At 44.5% G+C, this 23782-nt stretch overlaps 1 protein-coding gene across 31 annotated transcripts in view; it reads right to left on the bottom strand.

Moving 5' to 3' along the window:
- Nucleotides 1–7667: 7667 nt before the first annotated feature.
- The window catches only part of WNK2 (WNK lysine deficient protein kinase 2), a 96251-nt gene continuing 80136 nt past the window's right edge, over nucleotides 7668–23782 (bottom strand). For 8 of the 31 annotated variants that reach the window (XM_015874753.3, XM_015874758.3, XM_015874754.3 and 5 more), the window contains 3 exons: nucleotides 22149–22193; nucleotides 20458–20711; nucleotides 14164–14658 (listed from right to left, as the gene is read on the bottom strand). In XM_015874753.3, the coding sequence (XP_015730239.2) occupies nucleotides 14308–14658; nucleotides 20458–20711; nucleotides 22149–22193 (650 nt within the window). In that variant the 3' untranslated portion in view covers nucleotides 14164–14307. Of the gene's footprint in view, nucleotides 8916–12476; nucleotides 13184–14163; nucleotides 14659–15685; nucleotides 15761–20457; nucleotides 20712–22148; nucleotides 22194–23782 lie in introns of those variants that run through there. The other 23 variants (XM_015874766.3, XM_085516502.1, XM_085516505.1 and 20 more) reach the window with 8 other exon arrangements.

Genomic DNA, 23782 nt, shown 5'->3' with positions numbered 1-23782 from the left:
ATTGGAGGAAAAAGAAGTGAGGAACAACATCCCTGTTGTTGTCAGTTCTGCCAATTGCTATTGAAGTAAAGAGACTGTAGAATAGAGAGTCACAAAAGAAAGCAGGAAATACTTCATTTGCTGAGAAAGAGACAAAAAAAATCATACCAAATGCTTGTCCCTACTGTTCAAAATTATAACAGAAAAAAGAAGGGCCAAATTGGAGACAAGCAGCTGAATCAATCTACCAAACTCAAGAACGAGGAGTTTCATTTTCATACAAATATCAAATGTCAAAGAACATTTCTGGTGTTAAAATGCAAACAACGGGTTGGGGCTCTGCAAAACACAGTCAATATGGCAGGAATAAAATAATATTTCATAAAGGGATTTCCAAGAGAGGTAGAATTGTGCAGTTTGTTACAGATCTGCAGGATGCAGTTGCCTTTCAGTTTACTGTTTTCTCAGCCAATATAAAAATATCTCTCAAATAGGAAGATTTCCTTTCCCCAAGCTAGGAGATACCAATTTGTAACATGAAGATGTAACTAAATAGCTTGACATATTGCTTTAGGTTCCCTTCAGTTCTTTCAAAGATTTCATATAACTCATCTTCTGCCTGGATTATAAACTGCAATTTTACCTACATTATATGAGCAATTAATTCATGTCCATGAAATAGGAGATACTCAGCTGAATACAAACCTTAAAGGTACATCTTAAACTGACTTTCAGATTGAACCTTAAAACTGTATCATGTAAAACCCATACCCACACAAGCTTTCCATCCCACACAAATATTAGCCAGCAGCATTCTGACATTCCCCTCTGCCATGGGCTGGGACATCTCCCACTAGATCAGATTGCCTGATGACCCATCCAGCCTGGTCTTGAATGCCTTCAGGGATGGGGAATCCACAATATCTCTGGGCACCCTGTGCCAAAGCCTCACCATCTGAGGAAAGAATTTCTTCCTAAAGTCTGACCCAAGCCTCCTGTCATTTAGTTTAAACCCATTCCCCTTTGTTCTACCTATACCTGCTTTGGTAAAAATATGGTCTCCATCTAGTTTATAGCCCTCTTTAAGTACTGGAAGGCTACAACAAGGTCTCCCTGGAGCCTCCTCTAAGCAAAACAAGCCCAACTCCCTCAGCCCTTCTTCACAGTAGAAGTGCTCCATGCTTTGTGAGCATCTTAGTGGCCCTCCTTTGGACTTGCCTACCCAGCATCTCCACATCCTTCTTGCACTGGGTGCCCCAGACCTGGACACAGTCAGATGGGCAAGCAGTGGTCAGCACTACAAATTCCCAAGGATGCCCAAGGTATTAGTGATTTTCTACCTTCAGGGATATCTGTTGGGTTACACAACCCTTCTGTGAGTTCCTTAGGTCTTCCCCAGTTGCAGACTTTTGCTCCTCATTTTACTATGAACAGTCCTCTCATCTTCAGTCCGCACTTATTCATGACTAATTTATACTCACATGATCCCAGGCTAACATTAACCTTTAACTCCTGCAGTTCTTCCTGCTTGATATTCACTCCTTAGGGTATTTATAAATAGTTACAGTCTCATGCTTAATTTGCCGTGCTAAAAAAGATGTACTGATGTTTATCAGCAACGGAATCCTTCCTGCAGAATCATAAGCGTGTTCCTTCATCTTGAAGATTAGCTCCAAACAGGCTTTGCCAAAACACAGCGTTCCCAGTCACATGCAGAAGCTGATCACATTTTGCTGGCAGTGAGATCTCCTCAGTGTCCCCATCACTGGGTGCATCAACATGGTGCCCGGCCCCTCACACCAGGGTGAGGCCTGGTGGTACTATGCTGTTCCTGCCAAGCATTCAACCTCCACTGAGGAGATGAGGTGGCAGCCTCTGAAACACACAGAACTGGTCTCTATTGATCCTAAAGTGTTACTGAGAGCAGCCCCAAGGCACGGTGCATGTCTGCTGGCAGCACTGAACTGCTGAGCTTGGCCCGGCCTCAGCTGGGAGTCAGACACATGCTGTGTGAACAGCCCTTTGGCAGAAGGGAATTGTTATCTTCCCCAATTGGTGCCTCCTTTCTTTGTTAACAAATACTTGGAGAAATAATAATAATAAAGCGTTATCCTGAAGGTGTCTATAAACGAGCTGAACCGCTGGGAGAACTTCCTTTGGTGTAGGCTACGCTGTCATTTTTGTAGTTAAAGCCTATAGTGTTACTGGTCTTCTAAGCATGCAGAATGGCAAACATCAGTGCAAACGGGCTCCTCCAAAAGAAACAAGCACTCTGACTTAGGAAAACCCAATATTGAGCTCTGTGAAGGAGCAGCAAAGAATTCTTCACAAACCCTTGACATCTCTTCGAGGTGAGCTCCCTGCTACAGAGCTGCTTTTTAGATCATCATGCTGAAAATAGTAGTGAGAGTGCGTTTCTAGCCATCATCTGCAGAAGGGAAAAAGAGTCTTCGCTCCGAGGTATTTATAGCAGCATATTTGAATACAGGGGATTTAGTAAATTCAGAATCCTCAGTGCTGAACTTTACTGAGAAACTGACTTTGCAGAGATGAAGTTACACCTCATCAGGCTGCCTTGCTTTGATAATTAACTTACTTAAAGCGCAGCACTGCAAAAATTCTCTGCTTTAAGATGCAATATTTCACCTTGTTATTGATCTCAGCACACAGAGGTCAGGCAGGAGCTCAGAGGTTACAGACTGATTGCACCTGGGGGGCATCACCCAGCAGACAGCACCTCAATGCATGAGGTGGCCGTTGTCACTGCTTCACTGTCAGCCTATAGGTGCAGGGCAGGAAATCCATCTCTGCTCTTACAAAAGGGAAAGCAAATATTGCAGGATGAGGCTGCACATTCAGGGCACAACAAGCTGCAGCAATGAGGCACTGCAACGCCGCTGTGAATTAAAAACATCACTGTGAATTAAACAAATGAGCATCTAAAGAAGTGGACAATAATACAGCTGGGCCAGTAATGCAGACTCCCAGTTGGTCTGGGTGAACCTGCATTCCCAGCTGTACTGGTGCTGCTGTCACTATAGCTCTCACTTCTCCATGCCCAGGGCAGGGGTGGCACTCACAGCAATGCTCCCGTATTTCTCATTGTGGAAATCTCATTTAAGGTCTGGCCTCGTCCAGAGGCAGCGAGAGGCAAAGAGAAGGGTTTTATTTATTCATGCTTTTGCTTAGAATTCAAGCAGCCAGGCTCAGCAGTGTCCACCTAAGGGCTGGGGTACAGAGGGGCAGATTTTGGTGTAGCACATCAGCAGTGCAGGTCCAGATGATACATGCTGGTATGGTCCCAGTCCCCATGGCTCCCCAGCACCTGCCCAGGGCAGCAGAGCCCCAACACCTACCAGTCCCAGCTCTGTGTTCCCCTGTGCACTGGGATGAGCTGCTCAGCACAGTGTAACTGTGGGACAGGAAACAATTCCCACTGTGTGCTGAGGAGGAGGGCTGGGAGAAAGAAGGGTGACCCTGCAACAGTGCTGTTCTCCAGGGATGAGATGCCAGAGCAAGTGCATCATCGTGGAGAGACACCCAGCGAACGCAGAAACACAGCTAATTTTAGCAGGAAATAGGTTTCTGTTCTGTTTCAATTTATCCTTAAATTCCCCCTTGCCCATAGCACACAAGGATGACTGCCAAGGGCAGAGCAGCAACTGATCAGCAAACAGGGCACCAATCCGGGACACTAAATCTTCCAACTCATTCCCTGACAAAGGCAAATGCCAGGGCAACCATTCCCATCTCACGCAGAAACCCACTGGGTTCCCCTTGTTGCTCGCAGGGATTACAAACACGCCCTGTGCTTACACCTGTTTTTTAACAAAAATGGGATTGCAGGATACCCTTTTTTGCAGCCACGGAGGGTGTTTTGCTCATAGCCGCCCCCACCACCCCTGGGTGCATGTAGGCAGAGCTCCCCCGAATCATCCTGCCAGCAGTTGTACACAGCAAAGCATGAACTCAGAAACCAAACATTTTGATTGGGTTTCTGCCACGAGCAGAGCAGCGATAAGGAATGCGGCTGGGGTTGAAACACACTGGCTCCTGGCTCCAGCCTCGCTTCTCTAAAGAGGTTTTCAGAGACTCTTGCAGCTTTGAGAGAACGCTGCTGGGTGATTAAATGATCAGTGAACTCTGCCCACTTTCATCCAAGGAGATGAAACATCAGTCAGGTTTTTGATATTTGGAAGGGCTGCAAAAATAGAGCCCAGCTGATGGTGGGTATTAATAAAAACAAGGCTCGGGGAAGAGGCTGCTGCTTTCAGTTTACTTAATTAGTTTATGCACTGAAACTATGAATAAAAGGGCTGTGCAATTGCTTTGGCTTCAGTAGTAGCCCCGCAACCATGACAACGGTGAAGCATTACTGAATCACCATGACAAAAAGCTGAGACGAAGCTGCTGCTGCAGGAAGGGAACTGGGGCCAATCAGATGTGGTGCCCGCATGGAAAGCACGGCCTGCCCGAGTTGGACTTCAACGCCTGGTTCTTATATTTTCTGTATGAAAATAAAGATCTTGGAACGAGTCTCGGGCCCCTCGAAGCACCTACAGCCTCTATGGTCATCCCAGACCACAGAGGGGAGGCAGAGCTGTGCTGAAGCTTCTGCCCCTGCAACAAATGGTGTCAGCACTATAGTAAGGTGTGCTGGGGTTTTCTTTTTGGAGGGTATCACCCAAAAAGAGCTGAGGGAGGTGAAGAGCTGCACACTCACACTATCGTTACTTCTGGGCTGGAGATGGGACTTCTGTAAACAGCCACAACTCAAATTGAAAGAGAGCGTTCAGTTTTGATTCTCTAACAACCACATTTTCCATTGAAGGATCATCCAGAGAGACAACCTTCAAACAGTTCTACTTGCCTGGTTTTATAATAATTGATGTTAGGAAACAGTGAAGAATAATGGCAGGCAGAAGCAAAAAGAAAAGCATCTGAGCAGTTGGCTCTACCAGACTTGTGTCCCTTCACTTACAAACACTGGTGAGCAAACAGAAACACTGTTCACATCACAGTGCTAATTGCCATCTTCCTTTCATATCACTGTGATGAACAATAAACGTTCATCAGCAAAAATACCTGCAAATACACACCTAGATTCCTATTGCAATGCAATCAGTGACTGAACTTGTACCAGTATGAGCAGAGCCACAGATCTGTCCTGCAAACAACATGGGTGCATCAGAAAAAGGATTCACTCCTCCTTCTGCCTCTCTCCTCTCATCCCCCCTTTCCTCTCCCTACTCTCCCAGTAGTAGACAGCACCGCCAGGTACATGAAAACAAAGGTTCACTCTGCCACCAATTGGTGGGCACAGCACTGCTGAGCTTTCACCACTCATATTCACAGGTGTTTGTTTTAAACCAACGCAGACTTCAGATTAAAAAAGGACAACAAAGCCAGGTTAGGCTGGGCAGTAATTCCTCTAAGTGTCACGTTTAAGGCTGCAAAGTCTCCTCATACACCAACATCCCAAGCACTCCCCATGTCAGCTGCTGCCAGGAGCTGCACACACAGCCAATAGCCCCGGCAGTCTGGGCTTTCACATGCAACAGCAAATATTTATCAATTATTTTGCTATGTTTGATGTTTTGAGCTGACTCCCAATTTCCGTGACTATGCTGACAGCCTTTGGGATCAACCTTAAACATCTCACAGCCACAAATATCTCCATGTGTGCCCGGCATCAAATCAGCATCTCGCCAAATCTATTCCTCCCTTTCTTTCCAGAGATTCTCCTGCTCCAAGTGCTGAAGTGCCAAAAAAACCGAGGGCAGAAAATGAACCATTTACACACGCTCTCAAATCTCACTGAAACTGTTTAATTCCAGTGAGGGTTTTGAGGACTTTTCCACATTTTTTCCCTACGTTGGTAGCAGTTAAAATACTTTTCTGCTTCAAAAGTTACTGCTGCAGGAAGTTAAGCTGCATTTTTAACATTTGCAATTATGTCCTTCTATTGCCACAATATAGATATATACTTTTTGCTCAAATTAAACCGTGCTTCCTAGGAGCACGGTCACGCTGACACACCGAGTGTTTGCATACCCTGCTCTGACAGCACCAAGGGTGTCAGGGAGAAATGCAGCATCTTCCACAGCTCTTGTTGCTAAGCACCCTTGCCTACCATTACTGCCTGTTTCTCTGGGCTCTCCTGCCTTGGAGCGCTGCCCAAGGTCTAGCAACACCACTGCCCCATGGGTCACACTGACCTTGTGGGGATGGGAGCACAGGGCCCATCAACTGCATGTGGGGTCCCCTAGGGCCACTCAGACCCTGACCATTCCCTGCTCTGGGCCAGGCAAGGCGGTAGCAGGAGGCCCAAGCCCACATCTCCCAGTCTCCATAGGCCTCGTACCAACCTACACCTTGCCATGCTTTACCTTGGGTGCCCAAGAGGAGACGAGCTGCTGCCAATGCAGCTCTACCCTGAGAGCCACAGCCAAACACCACTTTGGTACTCACTGTGCACCTTATGAACTACACTACTAATAGCTAGACTGCAAGAAGTTGTTTATATATTCACAAAAAGGAATTTCAGAATAACTGGCAAATGCCAAGGAGTACCATTATACTGGGCATGGCTACGCCTATAGCAGATGAGCCAAATTGCTTTCATAGCACTCAGCACCAAATGGGAGCATTTGTTTCTCTATCCTAGAGCTGTTTTCCCAGGGGGCAGCACAGGCCTGTATGAGCTGGAGGGACTGGCAGGTGGCATGGAAGAACACTTTCCAAGGGTCAGCAGCTTGCAGGCATGTGGCAATGCCAGCATAGAGCCCTGGGGCTGCCCAAACCCATATGAAGCACCAGGAGCACTGCAAGCTCCAAAGCTGTGCTGTCCCAGTCCTTACTCACATCATGGAGCTGCTGATGCTGGCTCTAAAGTCACCTTCTTCCAAGTTCCACTGTTAATACACAGTGCTGCACCTCGCAGTGGTCCCTTCCCTTGCAACCCCAAAGTCATCAGTCCTGATACTAACCACTATATTTAATCCAAATACTCACAGATCGTTCTTGAAGTTGTGGCCATGAAGGAGCCCAAGGGTTTGCAGAAGCAGCAGTGGGTCCAGGCATCAGAAAGGCAGGGTGAGGCCCTGGAGAGGCAGCGGGCACCCCAGGGCACTGCCCTGCAGCAAGGAACCTTCATCAGGGCTGCTCAGGAGCAAAACGGCAGGCGGTGGTAGAGCACGGTGTTGCTGTGCTCGGTGGCACAGTGCTCAGCACAGAGCAGTACATCAGGCTGTGGCACTGCCATCTCCACATTGAGCCATGGGATGGGGAGCGCTCCATGCAGACTGGAGGGGCCAGGAATGTGAAGGGAGGGAGTGGTGTGCATTAGGCCCCTATTCATCCCCTGCTCCAAAGGGAATGGAACCCTCTTCCATTGGGAAAGCTGAGAGCAAGCAATACTTCACCAACAGCCCGCAGCACCTGCCTAGCTCTGCTCTCAGCCAGGGGGTTATTTCCATTCTCGTAGACACAGGCAGGACAGGAGGCAACACAGAGAAACACAAAGTTAGCACCAACATCTATTTTGCCACCAGGGCTTCAATTTTGAATTTCCCAGGCATTTAACAGCACTTTACTTCATGGCTCCTGAGCTCGGCTGTGCCAGCAGCACAACCAGACCCAGCTCAAGGGCAGATGAGAGCTGCAGTGGTAAGGAAATAGTGACCAGCGGCATCAAAATAAGATTTATTATTTAGAACTGAGAGCTGGAAGAGACAAACATGGCAGATAACAACAAAAAAATACGCCAGGCTCCGGATGTGAGAAGGGATGACACGGAAAGGCTCGTGGGCAACTAGAAATTCATATTTCTCTGGTACTGGAAGTAGAGTGAAAAGAAGATGGGGTCTGACCCTGCTGAGGGGAAGCCACTGAACTCTGAATGCACGGCAGTGGATTGGAAGAGTTGGGGCCAGAATGCAACAGCAAAAAGCAGCACTCCTGCTCCTCAGGGACTGCACTAAAAGCCACAGCTCTACAAACAAAGCAACAAAAAAAGTTGAGTAGTCCTTTGTAATAAATGATTACTCATGAGATTATTGCTACAAACGGCTCTGTACATTGCCCCAGCCCAGCAGACTGCTGAAGCCTATTGTGAGTGAATCAAGGAAATAGAAATCTCCCACCACCATAATTTTAGCTTGTTGAAGGCACTTGAAAGTCTTTTAAAAACTGCTCCAATTACTGACTTGTCTGCAGAAGGATTTCAGGCTTACGTTTAAAATTAGAAGTGACTTGAGAACTGTATTTAACTCTGGCAAGAAAATGTGGCCAGTCTCAAAGAAAAAGAAAGAGCTGAAAAAAAAAAAGGAAATGACAAGTACAAAGTTACTCTCCAGTGAAGTCTCCGTAGGTTTCTTTACTTAATTTAACCAGATCTTAAAGTATTCTCTGTACAAAAGAACAGCTCTGACTGCGAGAAATTCAAATGGACTTGGAACTTATCTTTCTTTTTTAGTGGGACTGGAATACATGTGCCTGGCTCATCTTTTGCATAATCACTTAAATTACAATTAACTGCATGAAACAAAAAGCATTTGAAAGAATGCCTCCTCCTCCTCCTCCTCCCTTTCCTCCTGAAGCTGCTCACAGGAACCTGGCTCAAAACAGAAGGGAACAATTTGGAACAAAGTCCTTTTCCCCCAAAATAATTTTCCTTTATTATTATTATTAATATTATTTTTTGCATAACATTTTTGTATTTCCAACTATAAATAAAAAAAAAAAAAAAGAAAGAAAATGATTAGAAAGAAGTTACAAAATTGTGTTGAATGGACCAGAACGGCACAGAATTTCTCACACACGACAAATCATTTCCCATCTTCCTCTTCCTCCTCTTTAGCTGCAGCGGGACCTGGCGCTTGGCACCGTAGCTGCGGGGGCCACGTGTCAGTCGCTGGCGATCGCATTTTCAGTATCTAAAAGACAAAATGGCCACGTGAGATCACAGACCGCAGCGTGCCGAAGGCGCTTCCACAAGAGCCAGTTCAGGCACTGCACGAGAACAGAACCCGAAATCCTCAGAGAGAGACATGTGTGTCATATTGAGATTGTGGAATAAGCGTTCCTAAAACCTTTTGTCAGAGGGCGCTGCAGCAGAACCAGAGCACCTCACCCATTCCTTTAGAGCAAGGCCCCTCTCTAAGGGCAAGTGGCTACATGGAATCCGGGGCTCATAATGGAGCTGGAAGGGAATACACTGAGCACCTGGTGGGAGCAGCAGGTCAGGGCCAGCACGCGTCCTGCTGGCACTCACCCACTGACATCCTTCATTCTACACCCCAGTAACGTGCACGCTGCTTATTGCGGCTGCAAGCACATACATTTCCTTTAGAGCATAAAGCTTGTTAGATTCTTCCAGAAAAGAAAATGCATTGAGTACTTCAGGGCAGAAGGGAATACATGGGACATGGGGGAAAAGCATGCTATGCAAACAGTCTGTTTGGCATAGTTCCTGGGGGGATTCCCTGTTTGGGGCTTTGCTCTCATTAACCAAAGCCCCAGTTTTCTCCCTTCTGTCTTTCTTGCTCTGTCTGTTCATAGAAAGAACTGTTTTAAAGGAAGTAAAGCTGTCCTGGTTGCCATCCTCCCACAAACTTCTGCTCAACATCGGTTCTGTAAATCTACCTGAACCCACCACAGTTCTCACCATTTGCCCACTAATAAAAACAAGCATCGGGCACTGAAGTTCATCCAGGACAAATGAAATGAGACAAAACCAACGATCTCCAGGTAACAGGAAAAAACCTTAAGACAGCAACAGGATGTACCCTAGCCTCCACAGCAGGTCAGCCATCAAGCCAAAATGAGAGTGAGCCCTCCTGGTTGCCTGGCTCTTGATAGAAACCCTCACAGATACTCAGCCCATGTCCCAGGGGACAACTTCTTCCTTCTTATTCTGAAGGCAGCCTGAGCTTTTGGCAGCACCAAAGAAAGCACTGAATTCAGTTACACACAACATTTTCTGAAGGGACCGCACACTTTACAACAAGGAGCTGCTGCCTCCTGGTATGAGCCTTCCAGGTGAATCAGTTACATGTAATCTGTTTATTGATGCAGCTAACTTCAGCACCACAGTACATCCAAGTCCTTTGAGCAAGAAATGCTTTCACAATGCAGAATTTGTAACCTGACAGCTCCTAAAATCTGTTTTATTACGGTGCACTTCAGCAGCTTATCTGCATTAATAACAAAACGTGGAGCCAGGGCCAGCACAGAGCCAGCCTGATGCACATGCAGGACAAACAGACCTTAGGAAAAAGCAAGTCCTGCTCAGGCAACCCTCACCGGCACATCAACCACAACACAGCCCGCATCTGCTCAACAGTCAGTTTCAGCAGTATAGACAGGAAGATAATTGTATTTACCAGGTTCATTCAAGAGAAACATAGCAATCAGCACAGCAGTCAGCCTGCACAAGTACCCTGCTGAATCTCAGCTCACATCTGCATTGGTACAGCTGCATAAGCACAAGTCAACCCCATAAAAATACACACACACAAGAAAAGAAAGAACTGACAAAAAATAACCCGTACTCGACTCAATAAATAACCTGTCAAGAGATTCCATGTGATTATGTTTTTGCTATTTCATAGTCTCAATCCTATAGCAAGACAGTCATCCATCTGTGACAACAGGACTCAACTTGTGATATTCTATGATTCTGTGGACCCTGCAGAGATCTCGCCCCTATTCAGCAGACACACCTCTCCAGCACAGCCATCATTTCCCACAAACATCACCAAAAATCAGCAATTGAGAAGGACAGAATTGGAACAAAATCATCACATAGGAATTAAACATTCGCAAACCGTTCAACGAAGCCAAAACTCTAAACCACGTTACTGAAACTCAGGCAGGGGGTCCTTGGCAGCAGTGCAGAAAACTAAGCAGGTTTTCGCCATATTATCTAACTTCTGAGATGCAAACCTTGCTCAAAAGTCATGAAATCTTTGCCATTTTTCAGGCAGGACGAGGAAAGCAATGCTGAGGTCAAGGAATTTCAGAATGGAGACTTTTATTCAAAACTCTCCAGGGCTGACTTTCAAAGAATGAAGCAGGACGTGTTTACCACTCAAACAGTGCCCATAACAAACTCATGCTTACTGAACAACACCAACTGGCTCGTTCAGTTCATCAGCCTGTTTTTGATAACCATCAATGTCAAATATCTCAGAGAAAAATGAAAGAAGCTGTACCAGACAGTGATGGAAGAGAGGTAGGTGTAAAGTGACACCTGAGCAATATTAACTCTAAGTTACAGAATGAAGACCACAGTTAAACAAGGGGGAGTTTTCACATCAGTGATTGAACACATGGGCCAGGAAGGCTAAGCTGGGATGAACAAGCGAGCCTTGAAAGGTGCAGGATCCCCTCCCATGCTGCCCTGCTGATGGACGCACTCCCAACATGGGACCAGTCGCACTCCATTTCTGACTACCAGGTGTGTGACTTAGCAGCAGGAAGTCATCTTTCAACATCTTGTCCCTCCACCAACGCTGCAGCACCAGCCCCGTGGTGTCCATCCAGAGTCATTTGCTTAATTACTATTAAGGGCCAAAGCTCCCTTCAGCACGATCAGGGACAATAGAACATAGCTGGAAGTTCACAGCCAGAAGAACTGAAGCCACAAAATCCAAGTCACGAACACTGAAATGAAAGCATCAACCTCTGGCCACACCACTGGTTAAAAACTCCCCACTTAGGAAAGCAGGCACTAAAATGCTGAAAGCTTCATTTTAAAAGAGAAAATGATCACGGTTAGCTCTGGACCAAACCTGGCACCAGGCAGCCCCATATGCTCCCACAGCTTTGGCCATGGTTGAGCGGAAGGCCCTGATGACCAGCAGCACAGGGCTGACACCTGACACACATGGGATGCCTACCCACAGCAAAGCTGCAGAAGCACAGAAGTGGTACCAAACCTCTCCCTACACAACCCTTCCTCATTTCTACTGCAGCCTACGCCGACATCAGTGACTGCCAAGAGCGTGCATGCAGCACAAACTTGTACTGGGGCCAAGTTTCTTCGGTGCCCTCCCTCACATTTAAATTATGCCAGGATCATGCTAATGGGGCTTCCCTGGTACTGGCAGTGTGGGATGTGCACGGCCCAATCGCCTCATTTACCACCTACCCAACTGCAGTATTGCTGGCAGTACAAATGAGATGCTAAAGATACCATCTCTTAAAATAACCCATTTAATGTTCCAGCCTGGCCTGCTTTGCGGCAGCGGAGTACCAGAAATGCTGCAGCAGCAGTGAGGTTCTGCGGGGTGGCACTACATTGCTTCTGGAGCACCACTGCACGTCTACAGCTGCGAGAGGTGGGACGCAGCTCTGCACAGGCACCGAGCAGCAGTGGAGGCATCACATCTAATCCTTCGCACGGAAGGCTGGAAAACAGGCGCAGAGTTATCCGAGAGAACAGGGCATTGACACTCTTCTGTTTTCAGAAAAACATTGGGTTTTTCACACAGTTTTCAAGCACAAAATGTTTATTTTTTTTCTTCTTTTTAATCTATACAATTTGTTGGGGCTTTTAGTGCCACTGACTCTGTCAGTATACAAGGGATGGACTATACAACAGGCAATAGCGACAAACTGTAGGATTCAGTGCAAGCTGAAGGAAAACTGGTGTGAGAACATATTTTCCATGTTTGCTCATGAAGCATACAGACATGAATCTAAAAAACCCAAACAAATTAAAGATACATGTTACAGAGAACAGAAATCTCTTACTACAGTAAGTATTTTGCCCAGGCAGAAGACTCTGCATAATTGTCTATAAAATTCAATTCTAACTGAATTGATGGAATAATATATTCAAAGGGTACAAACAAAATAATTTAGACAGAATAATGCTGGAAGTACAATAGAACTATACAATTCACAGCTTGGCAGCACAAGACATCTCTGCCCGTCAGCAGACAGTATAGAATGTCATTGCAGTAGAGATACAGAGCAACGTGCCTTCAGGTTCGACCGCTCGTTTGGCTCCCTGTGCCTTTAGGGATGGCCCTTAGTGCCGTCCATAGAAATGGGACTTACCATCAGCAAATCAGTCTCAGTGGTTACCTTGTGCCTTTAGACTGAGAGGTGCAGATGCAGACTCTAAGCACAGTAAAAGAGGCAAAAAGCAACCCGCAAGCAGGAGAGAGGTGTTCCGTGCCGCCTACGGTGCAAACTTGATTAAAAACAAAAACAGGAAAAAAAAAAATAAAAATCCAATGAAAGGTGGTGAGATTCCAAAGCTGAAGCATTCATTGCTCACAGAGGGAAAAAAAGAAGAAAAATAATAGCTTCCAATTTTTATCCCGTTTCAATGTGAATACTGTTAGCACTTGAATGGCAAAACACGTTCTTAGCCTCTGTTATGGAACTGGAGGCAGAGCACATGCACACGTGTACTTACACGGCTCTGACAGCGACCTGCGGACGTGCTCCTGCGACCCAGATTTCCATCAGGCTTCTCACTTATGGAACACGCATAGATTTGTAACTTAACTAAATTATAAAAGCCCAGTAGGGAAAGAAAATGTAATCCAATTGGCTGCTGTGGTCTGGAAGAAAGCAGTACTCGTGTGCTCGCTACAGCAGCAGGCTGCAACCTGCAGCGGCTTTACCAAAGGCTGTAAGGAATGGATTGCACTGCCCGAAGCTACGACCTGTTCTTATGTACAGCTCACTAGGATCACTCTGTAAATGCTCCTATTTTAAAATGTGCATTTCACTACTCCTTCTATAGACACAATAAATTTCCATCAGTATCTCAAACAAACTTCACCTCACTTTTGTTTTTTAAAGCCTCGGAAATGAAAATGCAACACATCAATTAAAATTAAAGCATTTACAGCAGAATGAAACTGAGGACAAGCTTCGACTGTAAACCTTCAATATCTTTGCAAAGAAGAAGAACTTTACTCACAGGCAAATCATAAATAAAATACATCTTTCAAATATTTTTACATCTCTTTCCAGCTGGAACTGAAAAGCTGATATTCAAGGCACTGTACTCCTGCAGGTTAGTACAATTTCTAGTCATCAATTCAAGTACATCAACTTCAAGGATTGCAAGTGTAAAACAACAGAACACAACATAATAAAGTGTCTTCAGCAATGACACATATGCAGATATTGCCGTAACAAACAAACGACCTTTTGTGAAACCCATCACAGTGATTGCTGGATGCAGTGTATGGCTGTGCAGGCTGGCAGGCCTGCTGCAGACCCACGCCTGTCCGACACATATGGCATCTACAGATGGACACGAGGTCGCTATCACTGTCACCCCTATCAGAGCCCACTGAACTATGTCATTCTTACACGTGGGCCGGGCGGGTCGGCTGCAGGCTGCTGCAGCGGCACAGGGTACATCTGCAAGCAAGCTTTGCCAAGAGCAGAGAAATGAGCAATGCTCTGCCCTCCTACCAGTCCCGGCCGCACTGCTGACCCCGACCACTGCGCTCCATAAAGCGGCGTAGGGAAAACTCCTCCGTACTGACAAAGAGGCATCATAAAGGGTGTTACTGTGCCAGAAAGGGTAGTACCTGGCATAGGCACTGGCAGGGATGGTGAAACTCCAGGAGTTAGCGCAGCTGACATGGGACAAGACACTGGAACAATGCACCTTTTCCCCAATCCTGTTCTTACTGAATTAACCTACAAAAAGAAAAATAAAAAAGCATGGCTATTAAGCGTCCATCTTCCCACCCATGGGACGCAGGGGCTGCATGCACAGGAGGACAGCCCAGCTCTGGGCCTCCTCACACCTCTAACTTGAATTCTTTTCTGGAAATTAATAGCAAAGGTTGACACAGGGAAGGGTGTCTCGGTATATTATTGGTTAAGGAATCAGGAAACATTACTGAACAGGTAAGAATGGAATGCCGCAAAATCCCTGGTAAAGCTTTAATGTGTAAAGTAACCCAGTTTTCCCTCATTGCTACTGCATCTTGTGTGCAGAAGTAAATAAATTAAGCTAAATGCAGAATGAAACCAAATCTCGCTGCACTTCTTACAGCCCTTCCCAAAGCAGGTTATTGCTGTAGAGAGGTGTTCATGCTGGGTCGCTCGTCCAAGCCAAACCAAGAGTGGTGAAAAAGGGAAGCCTTTGCATGGAGGTTCACTACCCAGCACTGGGGGTGTGGGATCAGGTCAGGTAAACCAGAAGGACTCAGTGGGAGTTGATCCTGCCCATGGGCTGCCGGAGCCAGTCCCACTGTTTTGCTGAGATTCAATTAACATTCACTTCAATTACTCTGTTTTTGCATGTTAAGAAAGAGCCCATATTCCTAAATGTAGGGATGGCAGGGGCACCAGAATTTCATGCTTCATAAAGCACAATGCCACAGAAACAATCATTATACAAAACACTGTCTGGTTTCAATCTAGATGAGATTTATAGTATTTCTTCGCTTTTTAAATTTCACATAATTTACAACTCCCTGCCATGGCTCTCACCAAGTCAGCACCTATTCACGACACAAGAAGAAACAATACTCTCACTTTTGGGAGCGTCCCATTAATAACAAAAACATTTCACATCAAACTAACAGAATTAGCACAGAGGTGAAAATTCAGAGGAAATGAATATACGTGGAATGCTTACTCTAGTCTCTGGTTTTAGTCTCCCAGTTACAAATACAAATGGCAGTGGCACTCTGATGCACTGCTCTGGAGCACTCACCTGTGCTCCCAAGCAAATTTTACAAGCACACGTGCATCCAATACCCTCCACTGCTTCTCTGTCTCCAGTTCTAATCTGAAACGTGAATGTGATGGCAAACACCAAACTGAGAAGTAGCTACTTTGGTATAATGAATTTAAAACCAGTCATCCATAAAGATTCACCAAAACTAACAGCAGAGAGCAAAGACCAACAAACGGAGCGACTGAGGACGTGCACATTTATACAACATGACAACTTCTGACCGCTGTTAAGAGAACCGAGCTTGGCATCCTCAGAGCAATGATTTTCACCTCAAATCAAATGTGAGTGAAGTGGCTGACAAAGAACGCCAGTCGAGGTACCTAACCTGTAGAGGGAATCTCTTCTAAAAGCAATGGATCTATCAAGTAGCACCGAAAATGCAAGGTGACATTTTAGCAAGTTCAGCACTTATAACTGAAAAAACCCTTCTTTTCAGATCTTTCCAAATGCTGAGTAATCTATTTCTTTACCTGATTTATAATGCTTTACCTTTTCTTTCTCAGCTAATCAACTCAGTAAAGCAGCAGCTATATTTAAGGCTATGAGTGTCAGACAGGAATAAATGCAATTGTGCTGCAAACCCAAATGTTCCACATAGACATTGAAACCTGTTCATGTGATGACAAAGGCATGTACACAATGTAAGGTTGCATCCTCTACCTTGCTGCACACTTCGAACAAGCAAACCCCATGCTGTGAACAACAAAGACATCCACCTCATGACTCCCCCTGTACTGCAGCTGCTTCAACAAACTCATTTTGTAAACCACAGTCTTTGGACAATCAACGAATCAACACCGACGGAGGCTGAAACAACCCTGCACACAAAAACCAACTGAAACACTGAGATGAGCAAGCAGTGGTACAGTCCTCAAAACAGCACTGGATTGCCCAGCTTTATAAAAGCCACGGAGGCTGCACCTTGCTGACAAAATCCATAAGGAAGTAATCTTGGGAATTGAAAGCAAGTGGCACAAGATCCGAATCCCGCACCAACTCAAGCAGCCCATGTTTAAAGCACACTGAAAACAGGTGTAACAACAGCCTGTGCTCATACAGGACCGGCGGCTTCTGCTTGTTTGTTTTTAATCCTCTAATTCTCCAGTTGGTTCTTATCCCTCCTTTTTCAGTGTACTGAAAGCCCAAAGTTAAGAGGTACTACTGAAGATTGAAGATTGTGTTCTTCAAGCTCCTGGAAAGCTTCTCTGACATTCAGAGCAAGCAGGCAGCATTGATCAGCTTCAATCAAGCACAAATGCATCACATTTGTAACATTCATAACATTCATCCAATTCAATTGACATGGAAGACACAGCAAAAGGTGTTAATAGTCCTTCTGTTCCATTCTCACATCTGCAGCTACCTTGAGAGCACCTGCTTCCCAGGCAGGCAGCTCATTAAAACAAAGGTGCACTAAAGGCAAACAGATGTGCAGTGATTACTAACAGTGCCTACACTGCCACACACGTCAGTAGCTGACACAGACTGGTATGCCCCACAGATACAAGCAGATCACGGACTCAGAGCACATTTACAGCTTTTCATTTTTGGTAATAGTCACGTAACAGTACAAAGGGACAAAACATGTTTGCTACACTCTTTGTTCCCAGGCATCTTCAAATAAAGTCTGTAGCCATGCAATACCCAGTGCTTTTTACACAGAAAGCAGCTCACGGTCCTAGATGTATTCCCCTGCTGGTGGTAACCACAATTACCTGCAAGAAAGGATCACTTCATCATGCCTTCAAGATGGATAAGCATGAGAGATGTAGCTATTTGCAGGCAGACTGACTGAATTCTGCCTAGTATCTCCTATTCCCTATTACACAGCAATCTGTGGGCAGCAAGAGAGAATTCAAATAATACCCTTAGCAATGACTTACTGCAAATTTGTTTTTTGGGGGAAAAAATGCACACAGAGAAGAAGAGAGCCATCTGGTTTGATGTTATACCTTGTATGACACATACCCTGGACTTGCACCTTAGGAGGATGCTCAATGACTGCGTGGAAGAGCTCTGCCTGGTGCTGATCCCTGGTGCTGTCCTTGCAGCCAACAGAGCACCACAGGACAACTCACACATCTCCTACTCCTGCCTAAAAACTCTTCAAGGAGACACTTTCCTTTCCCAAAACCTCCAAAGTGAATTTAGAAATGCCTGCATTTCCAATTATTACAATGGGCCAGTGTTAGCTTCTCCCACAACAAAATATTCGGTTGCAATATATGAGACAGCTGGCCCTGCCACTTTCCTGCTGGTTTGTTCCAGTGTTTAATCATTGGCACTATCAAAGATAAAAAGAATGATAAGCATCACCATGCTTCCAATTTATCTAGCTTTTATTTCCAACATAAAACCTTATTAAAAACTTCTCTGATGAGCTGTGAATCTGTTTAGCTCTCCTGTTTACCTTTTATTGCAAAGGTAATCTTGCATTTAATCAAAACAGACAAAAAGATGGTGTTAACAGATGGTCAGAAGAAGTACAGCCTGAGCTTTACATGCTCCCTGTTAGAAAGCTATTTTTTTCAGTCCTTTGTGATTTCTTGAGTGCTTTTTGTCTAATACCGTTTTGAAGCGTGGACTCCATACTGCTTTACTGCAAGTACAACATCCCTCCATATAACTCCAAGAACTGGTGTCACTGGGTCACTCTCCTGGCTGCCCAGGCTAAGCATCTTCTCTGCTTCCTCCCTCTTCTCCTGGCTGTTCTTCCTTCACTTCAGATCCCCTTGAAGGTGAATTTGAAAAGGTACTCAACTACAGCAGTGCTCATACAGCTTTAAAAGACTCCTTCACCACATTTGTGGCTCTGCTTTCTGCTTCCTAGGCCCCAGGAGGGTGGGTGGATGCAGCACAGTGGCAGCTCCTGCTCCCAGCCCAGTGAATGCAGTTCAGCACTGCTATTTCATATTGGAAGGTTTGAAGAGGTCTATGGCAAGCTGTGCCACTCCCATGTTCAAAACACCCTAACAATAACCCTAACACAGGAGCCATCCACATTTCCATCCCTTCTGCAGCCCACACCCCAACTAGGAGTGGTGCATGAAGTCACCTGCCACCAGCCGGCACAGAGCTCTTAGTCCCCAGCTACAAGTGTTCCAAGCAGCAAGTGACAACGTGAGCCAAAGTGCGGGGAATCCCAACCTGTCTACATCCTTTGTCAACAATCCGAGTTACTTCAGCCTTGGTAAATCCTTGGGACAGACACATTCAAAAAAAACCAAACCCTCTAAAACCAGCGTGTTAAGACAGCACATGGCAGAAGGTAAAATTAATCCTAAATCGATGTTTACATCATTAAGATGACTCCCCCACATCTCTTTTCCAGAGTTGTAAACAGGCAGAGCACCCCCCCCACCAGATCCTTCCATCTCAAGGAACAGACAACAAGCTTTGAAAAGCACATCAAAAAGAGTAAGTGACAACAAAGGAACAGAGCCTGTGGCCTCACCATTGCTTCCCAGATCTTCTATTTCTGTTTACTGGCACCTGTATGACCTGTTTTCTGAGAACTTACGGGGTTCTGACGTCATTTCCACTCCAGAACACGTTTATGCTGTTTAAACCATCGCTATGGAGAAGGATTATTTACTCTCCAGTTTTTGTTCATTAATGGCCACTACAAATCGATACAGAACTGCTTAATAAGCTTATGCAAGTGCTTTTCCCTGTGAAGTCAGTGATCTACTGAGACCAGCAGGTAGCAAAACAGACACATCAGCAAGTTCCTGCTTCAGCAGGACCCACCTGAACAGCAGACGAGGTGCCACTGCTGCATCCAAGCCTTTTCCCTTCTACATGCCAAAAACACAATGGTTTTCTATCCAGGTCCAGTTATCTTGTTTTTAAGTGGTTACCTTCACTAGTTCTACTCACACAATTTCTTTGCCTTTAAAATTAATCTGTTTTCCCCTATTTGGCTCAATTTCCGCTCTTCCAAAAAATGAATCCAGCTAAAATAATTAGTTGAGGAACCACTCGTCTGTGGGGATGAGAAAGGGATCTGGAAAACCAGACCAGGGTGGAAGAGAATTCTGAACTGTGATTCTGGCTGTGTCCTCAACACTGTCACACAGTCACAGAAACAAGCACTGAACACAGACACAGACACACATCATGGTACTGTTTGCCTGCTATGGCAAATAAGAAGAGACAAATGGGGCACCACTACTTCCTGCTTTGTGGTACTTCACTCCCATGAAACCACTGAGGATGGCGTTTCCATGAGGCAGAAGGCCTTACAGATGCACGAGATTAGTACTGCACAGTGTAGGATATCAAGCATGGGTCAGAACAACATGGAGCAGTGTCCTGTCTCAGCGCGGTACCTGCACCGCTTGTGCTAAGAGAAAAGCTTACTGCCAACAGGCTGCTAACCCAGCCACTGTCTGCCTGCCTGAGGAAGATTCACGTTAAATGTCAAAAAGAAGAAAACGTTAGGAATAATAAAAACTTAAGTCCAAGAACATACGGTTAGTGGTATAAGTATTGCTGCATGTTACTGTTAAAAATATATATTTTAAAATATATATATATATATAGCAGCCCATTTATCTCCCAAGATTATTCCAAAAGACAATTAAAAAAACCAACAAAACTCTTCTAGTACTTAATGAAAAGAGTTGGACATTTCTACGAAGCAGCTATCTGAAGTAATTTAGTTTATGTCCTTCTCCAAATCTGAGTTCTGCAAAGGCTGTCAGACACATAGCAAAAAGGTACGTTCTTCAAGGAGTGCCACTTACTCCACATGTCTCATTCTGTGTTTGCATGGGATTTGCCTTTGGCTCCATGTCCTGCCTTTTTTGGTTCTGCTTCAGTTGGTTTAAAGAAGGTTTTGCCTGCGCAGCTCCAACAGTTTTGCTTGTCCACTGGTCAACCAGCTTGTGAAGATCGTCGGTGAACGTTCCCTTCTTGTTGTTGCTGTTGTTGGCCTGAACCTGCAGAGTTGATTGCGGGAGGGGCTCAGGACACGTTACAAGACTGTTTGTAGAGGATCCTGGAAAATCACACACAAAGAAAGTTGACAATGGCATCTCCGTTTCACCACTTGTCTGCTCACATAGCTTCCCACAGGCTGCAATTCAAACTGTGGCTTTCCTGACTTTGCCCTCCCCCTCCTTTCTACAGAACACCTTTGCTTAAAGAAATGGTCCGGGTCCATTGATCCAAATGCATTCAGATTACGTCTCATTGTGTTACCTGCCCAGAACTTCTCTCAACTGAAATTCATGACAGAGAGAGAAGGAATAAATGCACAGATGCACTCCCAGTGCCACTGACACTGCCAGGCTTGCTAAGTCTCTCCATGGGAAGCTGCCATGGGTGCATTACTTGCTGCACCTTTGTGCATTTTAAAAATTGAATTTTATTTGCATAAGTGTACTGCCCTCCTGGAAAAATTTAATTAGCATGTAGGTTAAGAGTACAATCAGCCTCAGCATCTCAAAGGCTCCAGGACCCACAGCCTCCCTCTGCCATCTTGACATTTTGGGAGAAAAAAACATTGGGACCGTTTATGTACAGAAGAAAAAGGAGAAAGGAGGCCGTAAGTGGGCGTATGAGTTTCTGACACAGAGATACACAGCTTCTGGGATAGTTAAAGGCAGATGGGAAGAGCACTAACACAAATTAAATTGTACAGGCTTGTATGTCTCTAGGAAGAGATCTGTCCTGTTTATCTGTTGGTAACTATAAGTCTGACAAAGCAAGACCAGCAGCAAACTGGAAGAAACTTTCTACAAACAGATTTACTGTATCTAAAGATTTTAATGTAGACCATCTCTCCAAGCAAAAAGTTCACAGAACTGCAGTAAAATCGTTACAGAAGCAAACACAAACATTCAGTTTTCCATTTTCTGTTAATGAGCTACCAGTCAATGAAACCGAATAAACTAAGTATTCCTACGGTCATATAAAATACAATAATAACCTTCAAATGATCATGCATTCAACCTGCAACACAACTCGTAAGTGAACACTGCTCATTTCCTTTTCCTTTTCTCTGGGGAAAGGGACCAGTGAGAAAATAAGTATTCGGACAGGAAAGCTCTCCAACTAGTGCTTAACATTTCATGCATCTCCACAGGAACAAGAGTTTTAAGCTATTAATTCCTCCAGCAGAAAACTGCAGTCGTATAAAGGTGTGTTTTTAAAGAAAACAAACACACAATCCAGTTTTCTGGCTGCATGCGTGTACAATCTCACACACAAAGAATACCACGACTGTCTTGCAGCATGCGTAGTTCCCATACATCACAGCACATGCATTATTAGGAAAGTATCACAACATATATAGTCTAATTTCATACCAGTATAAGTGCATCAGCTCTATTCATTAAACAACTAGCTTTTAGTAAAAAGAAAAAAGAAAACTCAAAGAAAAAGCATCCCATGCCATAAAGGAAATACTGAGAAACAAAAATGGGATAGTTACTACTACTGTGATCTTTGCCTAGACATAGTCGTTTCAAGGTGGACCCTACAAGGTAAAACAATACAAGACATACAGAATTAGGTAAGACTAAACATAACAAATCTGACGGACAAGCTTCTGTACTTTTAAGCAATCAGAGAGTAGTTATTATGCAAGAAAGGACAGACAAAGTCAGCAGTTCAGGTGAGTAAAGGAAGTCTAAGTAACTGGACAGCTCAAACCTTTATTAATGTGCAGCCATTCAGAAGCTTTGAGAGGTACAATAGCATGCCAAAAGCAAGGTCCCATGACTTAAAGATGCATTTTTTTGGTTGTTTCAAATTGCCTTGGCTTCCTAATAGGATATTTTGATTCCTATTTATGCAGGAAATGATGTCAATTCAGTTTGTGATAGGAGGCCAAAAATGCTTTCAGGAACAAGTAACGCTAGTCTGGCTGCAAAGACAAACTGTACAATAACCCTAAAACATCCCGTTTTACAAGTCCAAAAAGATACATTGTTCTGCAGGTCTGAGGCCAATTTTATCAATTATTTATTAGTATGATTTGTGTCTAAATGTGAGATTCTGAACTTTAATTAAAAGTAAATGTAAATGAGTTTCCCTTCATCTCGTCCAAGTGCAGAAAATCCAGCAGAGTAGCTGAGATCTCATTTAACCAAACTACGTGCTTTTTCATTATTATCTTGTTAGAGCCTTCGTTATTTTACATATTCTGTTGGACAGTTATCTACAGTGCCAGATGTGTACAGAGAACCCTATTTGACAGTTAGGTCTTGCCAGACATTGGCACCATTTCCATTAGAGTGCCAAATTTCCTGAAAGGTATTTTGGACTTGATAAGAAGAATATCGTTATGGTATGGGAGGAGATGAACATCCGATATGGGGTATGATGAGTTTATCGTGAAGAAGCACTTGAACGCATGAGTAAAAAATCAGAAGGCTGGGCAGAAAGCAAGGTACAGAATGTATGTGCTTTTCTTTATGCTAAACTGGTGCCACTGTCTTATTTTACTGTGCCAGAAATGCAGCTTTAAACCCAGAGATTGCAGGTCCAGGTTGACATAGGCTCTGAATGAGTCTTCAAAGGAGAAAGGAGAGACATCACTCAGAGACTGGAGAAGAGAAAATAAAGAAAAGAGGGAGGAAAAAAGGGAGAAGAAATGTTTGTGTTCTGATATGGGTGGCATGAGGAGGAACAGAACGATTGGTTTGAGAGAATTTTTTGTTATTTCCTATGGCTTAATGAATTTTATATTCCAGGAAAATCAGAAGGACATGACTACAGTAATGTCTTAAGCAAGCATGACCAAAAGCTTAGTTTCTCAACTCAAAGCTTAGATGAAAAGTACAAGTCACATTCACAACTGAACATCGTATCGCATTTTTTTGTTGTTGTAATTTTTCTTCTCTTTTCCCTCATATATTTTACAATGCCTGTCTTCTAAAGTCAGCTAGCAACCCCCATTATAGAAACATCATCAGCAGTAATATAATAATATAATGTTAATTTCTTAACTACCCTGCAGCATTCTGCATGTGGCAATAGGTAGAAGTTGGCACAATCTGTATGCAAATGAAAAGTGCCCGCAAAAACTAAAAGCAGGCAGCTGACTGCAGGACGTGCTCAAAT

The sequence above is a fragment of the Coturnix japonica genome, chromosome 15, assembly GCF_054131305.1.
Source record: "Coturnix japonica strain WE chromosome 15, WE-NBRP24, whole genome shotgun sequence".
In the NCBI taxonomy this organism is placed as follows: Eukaryota; Metazoa; Chordata; class Aves; order Galliformes; family Phasianidae; genus Coturnix; species Coturnix japonica.
Note: the sequence above shows the minus strand (reverse complement) of the source record. Positions and strands in the feature narration are given on the sequence as shown.